Raw genomic sequence first — 13,293 nt, forward strand, 5'->3', positions numbered from 1 at the left:
GCTGAGATTATATATTTAACATATATCATTACAATGCCTCATGCCATTAGCATGGATGATACAGTGGATCTAAAAGGTCTACTCATGCCTGTTAAAATGGCAGGTTTTTGTTATGTAAAAAAATGAAACCAAGTTAAATCATGTTATGACCTATTCTAAATTTATTGTAAAAATTGAAACTATTAATTAAAGTGAAAAACAATAAGAATCATTTTAGTGGAAAACAGTGAAAAATACTAAATGTACAATGACCTGGTTGTACAATTGTGCACACCCCTAAACTAATACTAAGTTGAAGCACCTTTAGATTTTATCACAGCATTCATTCTTTCTTTTTTGGTAAGAGTCAATCAGTTTGACACCTCTTGAGTTAGCAATACATTGATTTTTGATATTCTAACTGTGAAATTGGCTGGGCATCTCCTGTACAGCCCTCTTCAGGTCACCACACAGATCTTTGATTGGACTTGAGGTCTGGACTTCCAATACCTTGAACTTATTTTGGTGAAGACATTCCTTTGTTGATCTGGAGGTTTGTTTTTGGTTGTTATACTGAAAGGTGACAATTTTTTTTAGCAGAAGCCTTATGGTTTTGCACTAGAATAGATTTGGAGCTATTCATTATTCCCTCCACCCTGATTAAAGCCCCAGTTCCAGCTGAAGAAAAACTGCCACCACCATGCTTCACTATGGGGATGGTGTTCTTTTGGTGATGTGCTGTGTTTTTTTGTGCCAAACATATATTTTGGTATTATGGCCAAAAAGTTAAACTTTGGTCTCATCAGATCATTAGACACTATTCCACATGGTTTTGAGAGATTGGATGATTATTTATTTCTTTGGTTAAAAAAGCTTCTGTCTTGCCACGCTACCCCATAGCCCAGACTTAGAAAGAATTCGGGAGATTGTTGTCACATGTAGGGAGCAACCAGTACTTGCCAGAAATTACTGCAGTTCTTTTAATGTTGCTGTAGGCCTCTTGGCAGCCTTCCTGACCAGTTTTCTCCTGATCTTCTCATCAATTTTAGAGGGATGTCCTAGTGTCACTGTCGTGCCATACTTTCTCCACTTGTTAGTTATTGTCTTTACAGTGTTCCATGTTATATCCAATGCCTTGGGAAAATTTTACAACCATCTCCTGATTTATATTTTTCAACAATGAGATCCTGTACCTGCTTTGTAAACTCTTTGTGGCCCATGGCTTTCCTAGTTGGATGTTACCAATAAGATGTCAGGAAAATCCTTTATAAACTTCTGTACTTTATTTGGGGTTAATCAGTCACTTTAATTAATGACAGGTATATACCAATTAGTATTTAAAATGAGTTTGAATGTTATTGTTTGATTCTGAACACTGCCACATTCCCAATTATAAAAGTTTGTGCACACTTATGCAACCCACATTTTGTGTATTGGTAATTCTATGTTTTAAGAAAATTAACCCTGTTACTTTAAACCCCTGTAAAGAAACTGAGATTTTTTTAATTTTTTGCCTCAGATGGATTAACACATTTTTTAATACATCAGAGCTAGCTAATATTTGAGAGATGTTGTTAGCTAATGTTTTCCCATGATCCTTGGTTCCTTGATAAAAGAGCCACTAATGTACCATCAGTAGCTAAAATCTGTATGTGAATTTTACTTGTATTTTTACTCTCATACTTTTTGCAAATTTACATTTATACCATTCTACTTTGACCTAAGTGAAGAATTTAAAAAATGTAAAGTATTTCAACTTTTATCAGAGCATTTATTAGGATGTGTGATTGCACTTTTACTTGGGTAGAGAATACCTTTACTACTAATACGGTCAGTGTTATCCTTCAGATCAGCTTCTGTACTCTCTGGAATGCTGGTCCTGAAAAGTGTATAATGAGACAGAAGTGAGGTGTCCAGGTTTTTTTTTTTTAACATGGGAAGGCAAAGGCGAGGCTCAGACCACACTTAGGGCACACGAATTATGTGTACAATAAAGTTGAGTCTAATTTGTTTCACAGTGTAAACATAACAATACCTACATAAGGCTTCATAGTTACTCTGTATTTCCTAATAACTCAAGATTTAGTCAATTTGTAGCGGTAATGCTCATTTTAAAAGACACCAGCTACCATGTGACCATTTTCATATAATACTACATTCTTCAGGAAGAAAAAAGCCACACAATGGACTTCCCAGAAAGGTTTAGATGTTTGAATCTGCTGATTGGGAAGGGACTACAGAGGACATCTGAAGCTTTCTAGTGTTCATAAAACTACTTTGGAATTTATTTAGTCATGTGTGTTCATAGGAAAATCATAGTGGAACAGCGTTTAACATCTGGGCCTGTAAAATGGGTTTACATTACTTAGCCATTACACAATTACACAGAGGAAGTATTAATGTAGTATAATGTGATTTCCACAGGACGACGCCCATATTGTTACACTGGAGTGAATGGCAAGTCTGTGGCCTTTTCAAAACAACTCATCACTCCTTAAGGATTTTTGGTTTTGCTTAGGAAACGCGTCAAGTTACTGTATGTACTCTTTGCACTGGTCTTTTACAAAACTTGCAGTTTTGTTGGAAACATTGTGATTTTTATGGAAGACTTTTTGTGCTATATGGCAACAATCCTTTGTCAATATATGCTAGTTAGTGAGCTTTTAATCTGAGTGACCAGTGCTTCTTTTAATTCCTCCACTCTGTGTGTGCATGACGTCTGACCTCATGGACATTTTAAATCTAAACTGCATTTGTCATGTGAATTATGTTGACTGCGGTAATGTTTTGACACAATGAGGTTTTGGATCGTGAGGAAATTAAATTCATGCTTAATCATGTGGGGAAATTGACAATCTGTAGTAATCTGAAGTAAATTGTTTCATAAACGGCTCCAAATGGCCGTTTATGAAACAATTTGGATTGTTGGGATCCTGAGAGTCAATGTCTCTGAGTTGGTACCATCAGGGGGCAGCAGTGTCATTGTGGCTTTGGACCAGATTTTAACCTACAGTATTTCTACATTCTGCAACCCTATGCATGTATAACATGAGCCCAATGGATCATTTATAGACCAAATAATATATAAATAGCAATCAGCGTCATCACAGTATACACATTTGTAATGAAAGTAGCCCTTTATTTGTAGCAGCAATACTTTGTTGTTTCTTTCATCATTCCCTTCGACCCACACCTCTATTACACTGTTTATAGCCAAGCCTTTCTATTGCCATAATTACTGGGGGCATTTAAAGAACGCAAATGATCGAAAACTGGATCTTACATGCTTTAAAAAAAAAAAAAAATCAGTTTGTTGTACCATGTAAACATTGATATTTATATATGGAAACTAAAATGCAGCCTGTTTCAGCATCACTACCATGAACACATTTACATATGCAAATATAAACATTGCAAAACATATCTATACCTAGCTTTCCAAAGGATCTGGAAATGGAAAAGGAATGGCTTTTTGTTCTGAGGAATTTGGTATGAGCATAACTATTGCAATCGGGATTGCTTTTTGATCAAGGCACCACACTGTGCAGGTTTTGCTGAAATGTTTCTGCTTATGGATGAGTAAGACATTTCTAACTACATTTCACCTAACAGCAAACACACAACAGTACTTCACTTCATTGTAATATTTCATCAATTGACTGATGTTAGCTGACATGGGTGCTTTCGTAGGCCAGAGTGGGTTAATAACTATTCTAAATAGGAGGCAGTTTAATCTGGGCTACTGAGATTTAATTTGAATTTAAAGTTAATATTCACAGACTATAACTATTTGCCTGAATATCTAATGATTTCTACATTTTTGTTATTACGCTTTGTAATAGCTGATGATGCTAAAGATGGATAAACCTGCCACTTTATTCTATGGTGGTTGAGCAGATGCCATTTGGAATTTTTTTTGGAGATTTCCATACTACTTTACATGTCACAGGTAGAGGGGGCATGAAGAGGTCAGCCAATCAGAAAAGAGGTTTCTTACATACGATGTATCACTCTTAAAGGCATAATACCAATACAGCTCAGGGCTCATACTAAAGAACAAAAGAGGTTCAAAAATGGTCATGTAGAAGTCAGTTACAATTGTTTTTTTGTTTTTTTACTTCAGCACTGTAAGTGTAGAAACTAAAATACAAGAAAAGTGTAAGGGCCCTCAACAAAATACAATAAAAAGATGGTTCTTTTTAATGCAATGCTGGATATCGTCATATATGAATTTTAAAGTGCAAATATCCACGTAAAACAGTATTATACAAATAAGATAAACGAAGTATGGACACAGTTTCAAACAACATTAAAACTCAGATGTTTTAGATTAAAATAAAGCAAAGTACCTTTGGACAGTGGTAATGCCACAGACCCAGCATCTTCAATTAAAGCTTTTGGAGACGTATCTTCTTTCAAAACCAGACAAACATAACAGACATTAGATAGAATACCAGTAACCTTTTTATCTGATAAATACTATTACACACATCATGTAGTGGCAAGGTAACTATTTTTACAGACATATTGCACACCTTGTCATCTTAAGCCTCACACACACTCGACAGCAACCAATCATAAAGCTGCAGTAAATAAACCGCTTGTCAGAAGACCCCCGCATGTGCTCAGTAAAAAGCCGGGTTGGTGTGTTCAATCACACACCGTCTGCGGTGGCGTCGTATCAGCCGCAACACCTCCGCGGGCACCTCACACTCCTGTATATTAAGCATCTGCAGTTCAGGACATCCTGTAGCTAATGCCTTCAACCCTCTGCCGGTTAAACTCTCACATCCTTTTAGACTGAGCCTTCTGAGACCAGCGCAACAACGTGCCAACACCTCAAGTCCCATGTCTGACACCAACGGGCATCGGCCCACGTCCAGCGCCCGCAGCTTGGGGCAGCCGCGAGCAAGATGGCTCAGGCCCTGATCCGTGATGCCTTCACAGCCCCGAGCATTCAGGTAGCGCAGACGTGGACAGTAGCGTGCCACATAGCGCATGCCTACGTCAGTGATGCGGCTGCAGTGTGCCACGCTCAGATGGCGGAGCTGACCCTCCATGCGGGCCACCTCACGCAAGCCGAAGTCGCCAAGTAAATGGCAATCACTTAGACTGAGCTGGCGCAGAGCAGGGCAGTGAAGAGTCAGCTGGCGTAAAGCTTCATCTGTCAGCCGGGTGCAGCGGCGCAGATAGAGATGGGTGAGGAGCGGGCAGTGAAGAGCGATGGCACGCAGGCCTTCATCCTCCAGAGATGTGCAGTCTGTCATGTCCAGATAGCGCAAGCCGATCTCCTGTCCATGGAGTGGAGAGAGAGGCAGTGAACTCTCCTGAGTCAGACTTATACATGTCACTTTAGGGCAACCTGAGGGGAACCAGAGATACACTGTAAGTGCTTCATCTTAACTCTACAGTTCTGTTCATTTCCGGTATCCAGACCATGTTTTCCAACACATTTACAGTCCAATTGTATTGTTTATTAAAAAAAAAAAAAACTCATAATAATATCTTATCTTATAGAAAAAACTAATGTATAAAAATAAAGCCTTAAAGCCCCTAAATCATTCGGATGGCAAGAGTTAGTGTAATATGTGTAATGTAAAAAGGAAAAGTAAAGTCACTTAATGAATGAATGAGTAATCAAAGAGCCATTATTTAACTTTTTCTCACTTTGCTACTTTCAGCTCAGAAGGACCTGAACCTAATTAAGTTATTTATTTAAATTTGTTTTCGTGTTATTAATTCATTTATTTGCTTATTTCATAACACACTCTGAGGAAAGCACCGTCTACCCTCTTCCACATACTGTACATGAGCTCACAGACAATTGGCTAGCATCGCTGTGATAGACAGAAAGTATGATGTCCAAATAAGCACCCACAAATGCACATTACACACTGTTTAATGTGGCCACCGTATTGCTATGACATTCTTTTGACATTCTCAGTCGATGTTATAATTTAGATTATTATTCAAGGACTCAAAAGATTTTTGTGGTATTTTTTAAGTCGACTCATGTTTTACTTCTGCTTTTGGGAGAAGAGGGAAAAAAACCCAAAGAAAACATACAAAAAGGTAGGAAAACACAGGGCAACATTTAATATCAAAGGAAACATTTCAGTGTCTGTTTTCCTTCTGTTGAAATCGATGGCATCTTTCTTTTCTCACTCTCAGCATGCACGACCACAACTAACAAACCCTATTCTTATGACAAAGGGTTTACTTCCTTTTCTGAATGGTGCAACAGTAGCTTTGCCCACCAAGGATTTTTTAAGTGTGTCACTGCTTTAATGAAAGCAACAGACCGGCCCTTCTCCTTGAGGTTGAGACTCTCAGAGCTCAGCAGACCTCTCCTTCTCCCAGGGGGAACCGTAAGGCTGGCAGTAATTCCCAAATTCTTTAATGCTTTTCCCAGCTTTCCGAGCAAAGCAGCACTGCTATGAATTACTCTCCCAGCAAATCCAACAGCGTGCAGCTTGATGGATGATGGCAGCGATTCGGGACCATGAAATATAGATTATATGTTGATAAGTTCAGCGTGTCGACTAAGCCATGCTGGGGAATCATCCACACCACATGTCTAACTATTACACAACATGAAATACACATTGTTCCCTCTAAAAAAAAAACAACCTTAATATTCATTCATTCATCTTTAGTAAATGCTTAATCCTGATCAGGACATGGTGGATCCCGAGTCCATCCCAGGAGCGGGAATACACCCTGGATAGGACATTAGTCCATCCCAGGGCAGCATGGACACACATATTCATATCTTGAGGCAATTTAGTTTAGCAAATTGACCTACTGGCATGTTTTTGGAGGCAGGAAACCAGAGAAACCAGAGAACCTGGAAGAAACCCACACGGATATGGAAAGAACATGCAAAACTCTGCCTAGACTAGAAACCCAAGCTCAGGATCGAACTGGGGACCCTGGAGCTGTGAGGTGGTGTGAAGAAGTAGAGTTCCTTGGTGTCAATTGATATGACTCCATGCTGCTTTGCTTACCTGAGACATCCAGGTGCTCAAGGTTAGGACAGCGGGACACGACGTCAAATACCGCCTCGTTTGAAACGTTGTAACAGCCTGCCACCTCAAGGTGTCGTAGCTCAGGACAGCACTGAGCTAGCACACGCAGGCCACGATCAGACAGCCTTGGGCATCCGCTCGCCACCACCATCTCCAGAGTGAGACAGACATTGGGGGTGTCCTGGCACAGGCGCTGAGTGAGGACCTTCAGGGCTCTGTCAGCATGGAGCAACTCTCCGCTAAGTCGGATGGTTCTCCAGAGACGGGGGTCCCAGGCCAGGCTGTACCAGCGGCGACACACTCGGGCACAGCGACACAGCTGCGGCGTAGACAGGTGAGCGAAGATCTGTAACACGACAGGGTCTGGAATAAATTCAACGAGTGAAGAGGAGTGAGATTTGGAGGCCTTTTTGCAGCTTCCTGGAGGAGCATGGACTATAGCGACAGTTTCTCTAGGAATGGTGGGGGATGAAGATGAAGATGGGGATGAGGATGGAGACTCATGACCATTGGGGAGAGTTTGAGGAGAAAGATGAGAAGGACTCAAGTTCAGGATGAGAGCAGGACTCGGGGTGCTATGTGTCCTCATGCTCAGGTCTGAGTCTGGAGAGAGAAAGAAAGAATGAAAGAGAGTTGTTAACACTTATTATTACTACCTAAGCTTTGATCAACACATACTAATGTATTCAAATGTAATGTAAACCATAACTTGAACTGTGAAACACGGTCGGATTAACTGATCATGTGTAATCATTTCAGCCTGGTTTACCAGATGTCATCAAATGCTCAAATGAACACTCAACAATTTCACTAAAGCTTTCAGCCCACGACTGGAGGGCATTTCCACAGCTATCAATTTTGTGCTGATCAAGTGTCACTTTTATCTTAAATTGTCTGATCAGTGTGTTCAAAGGGAAGACATAAGTTGGCATGCGTGGTGTTTCATGCTTGGTCGGTGTAAACACTGAAAGTCGTACTATCAGCAGATGTGACTGATTGCAAAGATAGAGAGCAAACATATGTAGTAACCAGTGATTGCTTGGCTGGATCTCATCAACACCAATGGCGTGAGATGGGGTCTCTCAGTCTGCGTTAACGTCACTGTTTATCTGATTCAACTGGCATTCAAATCCAGCAAGCTCTTCTCAAGTGCTAACAGAAATCCCATGTACAAGGCTTTACACCGAGCAATAATGAACTATAATATATATGGGTATTAAACGATCATTCCTTGGTCTCAGATAAGAATCTTTAGTCAAACGTCAAGGCAAAGACCTATCTGTGTAATATCTGAACGCTACATTTTTACTTAGAGAAGAAGATATACTAAATTGGCTAAATTGAGAAAATTCTTATAATCTGTTCCTGCCTTCCTTTCTGTTTCTTCATACACCAAAAAATATCATTAAGGCAAAAACCCCTCCCAAAGTCTGACTTGTACATGCATAGTCCCTGTTTCCACAAACCCACAATAAACTGCTCCATTTGCAGAGTTTTGGGAGATGATCCTGCTGAGGAAATGAGGGTTTAAATGTGATATGCCTTTTTGTACAGGAAATATCTTTATTATTGCACCTGGGCTCCTCAAGGTCTTTTGGTAAGGAATCAGGATCAGTCTGGAGGAATTAGTGAGGCATCCATAACACCAAGCCCAACAGCCCATCAAATTTCCCGCTGCCCTGCCATATTCTGGTCACAGGACTGCATGAGGAAAACATTCATACAGCTGTAGACCTACCTCATGTTCCTTTTCTCAGTCGATAAATTAGTGTCAGATTTTCATGTTAAAATTTTGTAATGAGCAGTCTCATATATGACTTTGCATGTAATGAATATTCCAGTCTTTATTTCTCACACTGCTGGGTGAATTCATAAGTGCAAGTGAGCACTTAGAGATAGTTTTATGATTGTGGCAGTCTGAGTGGCCGTCTTGTAGATTTATGCATCACCATGGACAGACGGATCGTCTCCTGAACATTTTTAAGCATAAATGACACAAATCCTCCTGTTTCTCTGCCTTGTAAATCTCTGTGATGATGGTGTGTGTGTGTGTGTGTGTGTGTGTGTGTGTGTATGTGTGTATGCATACAGTATGTCATGTAGATTTGTATTCCAGACGTGACCCAAGACCATGTTGATTGGTGGCCAGGTCATGATGACATACACAGATTCTCTCTCCAGGGGGCAAAATGTCTTCTCTGGGACAGCAGACAGCTTTCTGAAAACTAACCAACCGTCCAACGATCTCTCAGACACGCAGAGACAATCCAGGGATATACTCAGTACTATCTAGAGAGTATTATGAGACAAATGAAAACAAATTAGCTGTGTGTAATCTATTATTGCATGTCTGTATAGTTTTAAACCCCTGATGCCAATTTTTTTTTTTTTTTTGTAAAATTATTTATCTTGGAATATAATAAAATACACATTCGCTGAAATTCATTTTCAGTCTAGACATGTCTGTGTCCCATAACCATTGTAGCTTCAAATGAATCGATTAGCATGGGGTTATTAAAAAAAGATGAAAAATTACATTAAAAAAAAATCATTTTAACTGTTCCTCTGACAGACGTAATCATAAACTGGTTTTAGTACAATGACAATATGGTGCGCTCCAGTGGAAATATTTGTCTAACCTTAGCTCACTTTGCTTTATTCCTTTTAGACTAATGAAAAACGTAGAGATGACTTTGGCTAGGGACACCAGATTTTATTCAGCCATATGTCTTTGACACACATTGGGCCTCATTTATCAAACTGGATATGAATGAATTTACTAATAAATAGTTCACAAGGGCATTTAAACAAGAATTATAGTATTCATGATAATCCAGTTAGATTGGAAAAACGTATGCATCCTACAACAGCTCCTGAGTTTCTGTAAATTTTGTATAAGAAGACTCAATACTATGAACCTCGACTGATCGGCTTCAATTCATGTATATTTGGTATGAGTTACTGGAATTTTATATAAGGAGAACATTGTCAAGTTTAAACAGATTATTTATTTCAATTACACACACCATTTAAATAAAAAATTTATGAAATTCAGTCAATTCATGTTAATAACTTGAATGAAAGCAATCCAAAAGTTATCCAAAATTAAGATAAATAAGACTAGTCATTCATTTAGGACAAAAGAAATGGCACATTATAATGGCTGAGCTACAATTACTGGAAGATTTAGCACACGTCACATTTATGTCTGTTTGGGCATATGGTAAGGAAGGATGCCGCCTGGGAGGCTGCCTGTGCAGCTCTACCGGGCACGCCACTGGGCGGACACCAGGAGGATGACCCAGGACAAGCTGGAGGGATTATATCTCTCGGCTGGCCTGGGAACGCCTGGGAATCCCCCAGTAGGAGCAGGAATCGGTCGCTGGAGAAAGGGAGGTCTGGTCTGCCTACTTAGTATGCTGCCACTGCGAGCCTCACCAGGACAAGCGGTGTAGAAAATGGATGGGTGGATGGATGGATTGATGGATATAGGTCTCTTTCATTGTTTAGTCTCTTTCATTGTTTCATTGTTGGGGCGGCTGTGGCTCAGGTGGTCGAGGGGGTTGTCCACTAATTGTAGGGTTGGTGGTTCTATTCCCAGCCCTCACGACTCCACATACCGAAGTGTCCTTGGGCAAGACACTGAACCCCAAGTTGCTCCCGATGGCAAGTTAGCACCTTGCATGGTAGGGCTACTACCATTGGTGTGTAAGTGTGTGTGTGAATGGGTGAATGAGACACAGTGTAAAGCGCTATAAAACTGCAGACCATTTACCATTTAGTCTTCATTTTCTTGTGTTCAGCTCTGTGAGCTTTGCCTTTTATGAAGTTTTGTGGGCATCACTAAATGCAAATTAGCTGTGCCTTAAACACACATACTTTACAGGTGATTGGAATTTATCAACATTTGCACATGAGCATGAAAAAATCAGCATTACCGAAATTTTGGCAAATCTCATGGAAATGTTTTGTTTGGTTTGGCCTGCGAGGACATTTACACACAACTTTAATAAAGATTAATATAATAAATCAGGCCCAGTGTGTGTTTTTCAAGGATGTTTGTTTGTTTCTGATCAGATGAACACTGTATGTACTGAAATCCTTTTCAGCAAAGAGCAGAACCTTTCTGGACTGAATAATTACAACTATTATAAAGCCCATAAATTGAAAAATGTCCTAGATTATCACTTGATTACAACACTCGATGTCCACTGAGTGACAGTTCACGGTCAAACTATCAATGAAGAGCTCATGCAATAAAGAGGAAATTCAATTAATTCTCCCACTACTCTATCCCAAGAAGACTGGATTTGTTACCACACACAGAAAGAACCTGCACATGAATTTGCCCCAGGACACAATCAGCATCAGTATGAAAGCGAAAGCTGCAGAAAAGGCGGAAGATTGAAACAGGAGAGAAGAGGGATTAGGTCAATCCATGCTCATTGCACCAGCCCCTCTTTAACCGGGATCTTAGTCGTGGGTGGTCTCACTATGTAGCCATTCCCAGTGAATTTGTAGAACGTAGCACCTTCAACACATTATACACAGCTGGAATTGACCCCTGGAGAGGCAAGTTCATTTCTACCGTTGTGAAATGAGTCCTTTCCATGCTAACTGTCACATTTCGGCACCACTCTCCCTGAAGCTGCATTTAAAAAGCTACAAGTGACCACATCTGCCATGGGTTTCATGCTTGTCATTCCTGCATAAAAGACTTCAAGATGGCCATTGTGTCCCACAGTCCATGTGTTTATCCTCAGACTTTATATATATATTGAAGCAGACATTGGCTCATATCCAGTGTTTAAATGCATGTACAGTCACGGCCAGTTTATTCTGCTTGGCCAAATAACATTTACTCTAAACACAAGTCCATATACAACACGCAAGCTAGCCCGACTGAATTATAAAACATAATAACAGAAGCTGGCATTGTGTCTTATATATGATTCTCTACATGGTTTGTCAAATGTGAATGAATTTTTAAAGAGTTCAAACACTCTGTTTAAAGGAAACCACATTAAACATGTTTATATTAAAATATCTGTGATGTACTTAATGATTGTGGTGTTAATTTATTGGTTGGTGCTGTATTTCTGTTATTCTCATGAGAAGAAATTGGTTATGTGCTACTCTGGTATCATAGCAGAACATTTCCAGTGCCGTTACAATGGTGGTTAATAGTAGTAATAGTAATAGTATTTTAAGAGATAACGGTAAGGTTTTGTTGTTAGCTCTTAAAAAAAGTTTCTTTTTTCACTCACCAATTTCCAGCAACGTTCAACGCATTATTAATGAGAAAATCCAGTGTAGAAATAGTTGAGACAACAAACACTGGACTTAAAGTTCCAGCGTGAAAAGTAGCTATACAAAAGAGTTGTGCTGAGTTACGGCAGAGCTTTGGCTCGGCTAGTTCGTGATCTATGAGATGATGTCAAAGTATGATGGCTTTGACAGAGATATTAGCGTGAAAATTGAATCTTTAGAAGCTTTATCCCTATATGTACAGTGTAGAAGTACACATGCCGCATCACTCTCTTTAGGTAGAGATGAAGCAAGGGTGAATTCCCACTGACACCACAATCAACAGCATCGAGGGTAATGTAGGAAACTCAGAATTTCATTACAAAATAAATCTTTGATGTCACTGAAGATTGTACGTTAATTATAATTATTAATAAGCGAGTCATTCAGGGTGGAGTTTTCCTTTAAACTGGGATTGGATGTGTGAATGTGCAGTGAATGAACCTTTACTGAGGTAACACAGTCATGATTTTGAAAAATGAAAGTTCTGATTATTTTATTCCATTTTATTGGTTCTAAACTGGCAGAAATAGGCATTAATTCACGTAAGTAATTGGCGTTCCCAAAGTGACTTTCAGGCTTCTTAAATCTCATTGCTGGAGCAAAAGTAATCAGGTTGCATTGACACTGCCTTGTGCACTCTTAGAAACTTAGGAACTCTTGTGGGTTTGTCAGTTCTATGTAGAACCATACAACTGAGTGTTTGTCTATCAGAAAAAGGTTTCAAGAAGAACCTTTTTAGGAAGCTAACACAAAATGTGCTATTTTGCTCATGTAAAAGATGCAATTCTGTTAATGGATCCGCTTGCACAATTTAAAGTAAATCACCACCTTAGTGAGGTAGGTGTAGTTCCTTCATTATTACGAATAACACAATTGATCAAATAGTGTATGTTAAGTTATAATCTTTCACCTCTTTCATTTCAAATTATTTTTAATTTTCTCCCCCTGACATTGTAATGTCAAGTTAGCGCCAATT

At 39.4% G+C, this 13,293-nt stretch overlaps 1 protein-coding gene across 2 annotated transcripts in view; it reads right to left on the minus strand.

Moving 5' to 3' along the window:
- Positions 1 to 1,944: 1,944 nt before the first annotated feature.
- si:dkey-192l18.9 (F-box/LRR-repeat protein 7) overlaps positions 1,945 to 13,293 on the minus strand; it is a 38,210-nt gene continuing 26,861 nt past the window's right edge. The window contains exons 1-3 of one of the 2 annotated variants that reach the window (XM_053635843.1): positions 9,097 to 9,379; positions 6,987 to 7,610; positions 1,945 to 5,341 (exon numbers count right to left, since the gene is read on the minus strand). In XM_053635843.1, the coding sequence (XP_053491818.1) occupies positions 4,605 to 5,341; positions 6,987 to 7,610; positions 9,097 to 9,106 (1,371 nt within the window). In that variant the 5' untranslated portion in view covers positions 9,107 to 9,379 and the 3' untranslated portion in view covers positions 1,945 to 4,604. Of the gene's footprint in view, positions 5,342 to 6,986; positions 7,611 to 9,096; positions 9,380 to 13,293 lie in introns of those variants that run through there. The other variant, XM_053635836.1, reaches the window with a different exon arrangement.

Source organism: Ictalurus furcatus, chromosome 1 (assembly GCF_023375685.1).
Source record: "Ictalurus furcatus strain D&B chromosome 1, Billie_1.0, whole genome shotgun sequence".
NCBI classification, from domain to species: Eukaryota; Metazoa; Chordata; class Actinopteri; order Siluriformes; family Ictaluridae; genus Ictalurus; species Ictalurus furcatus.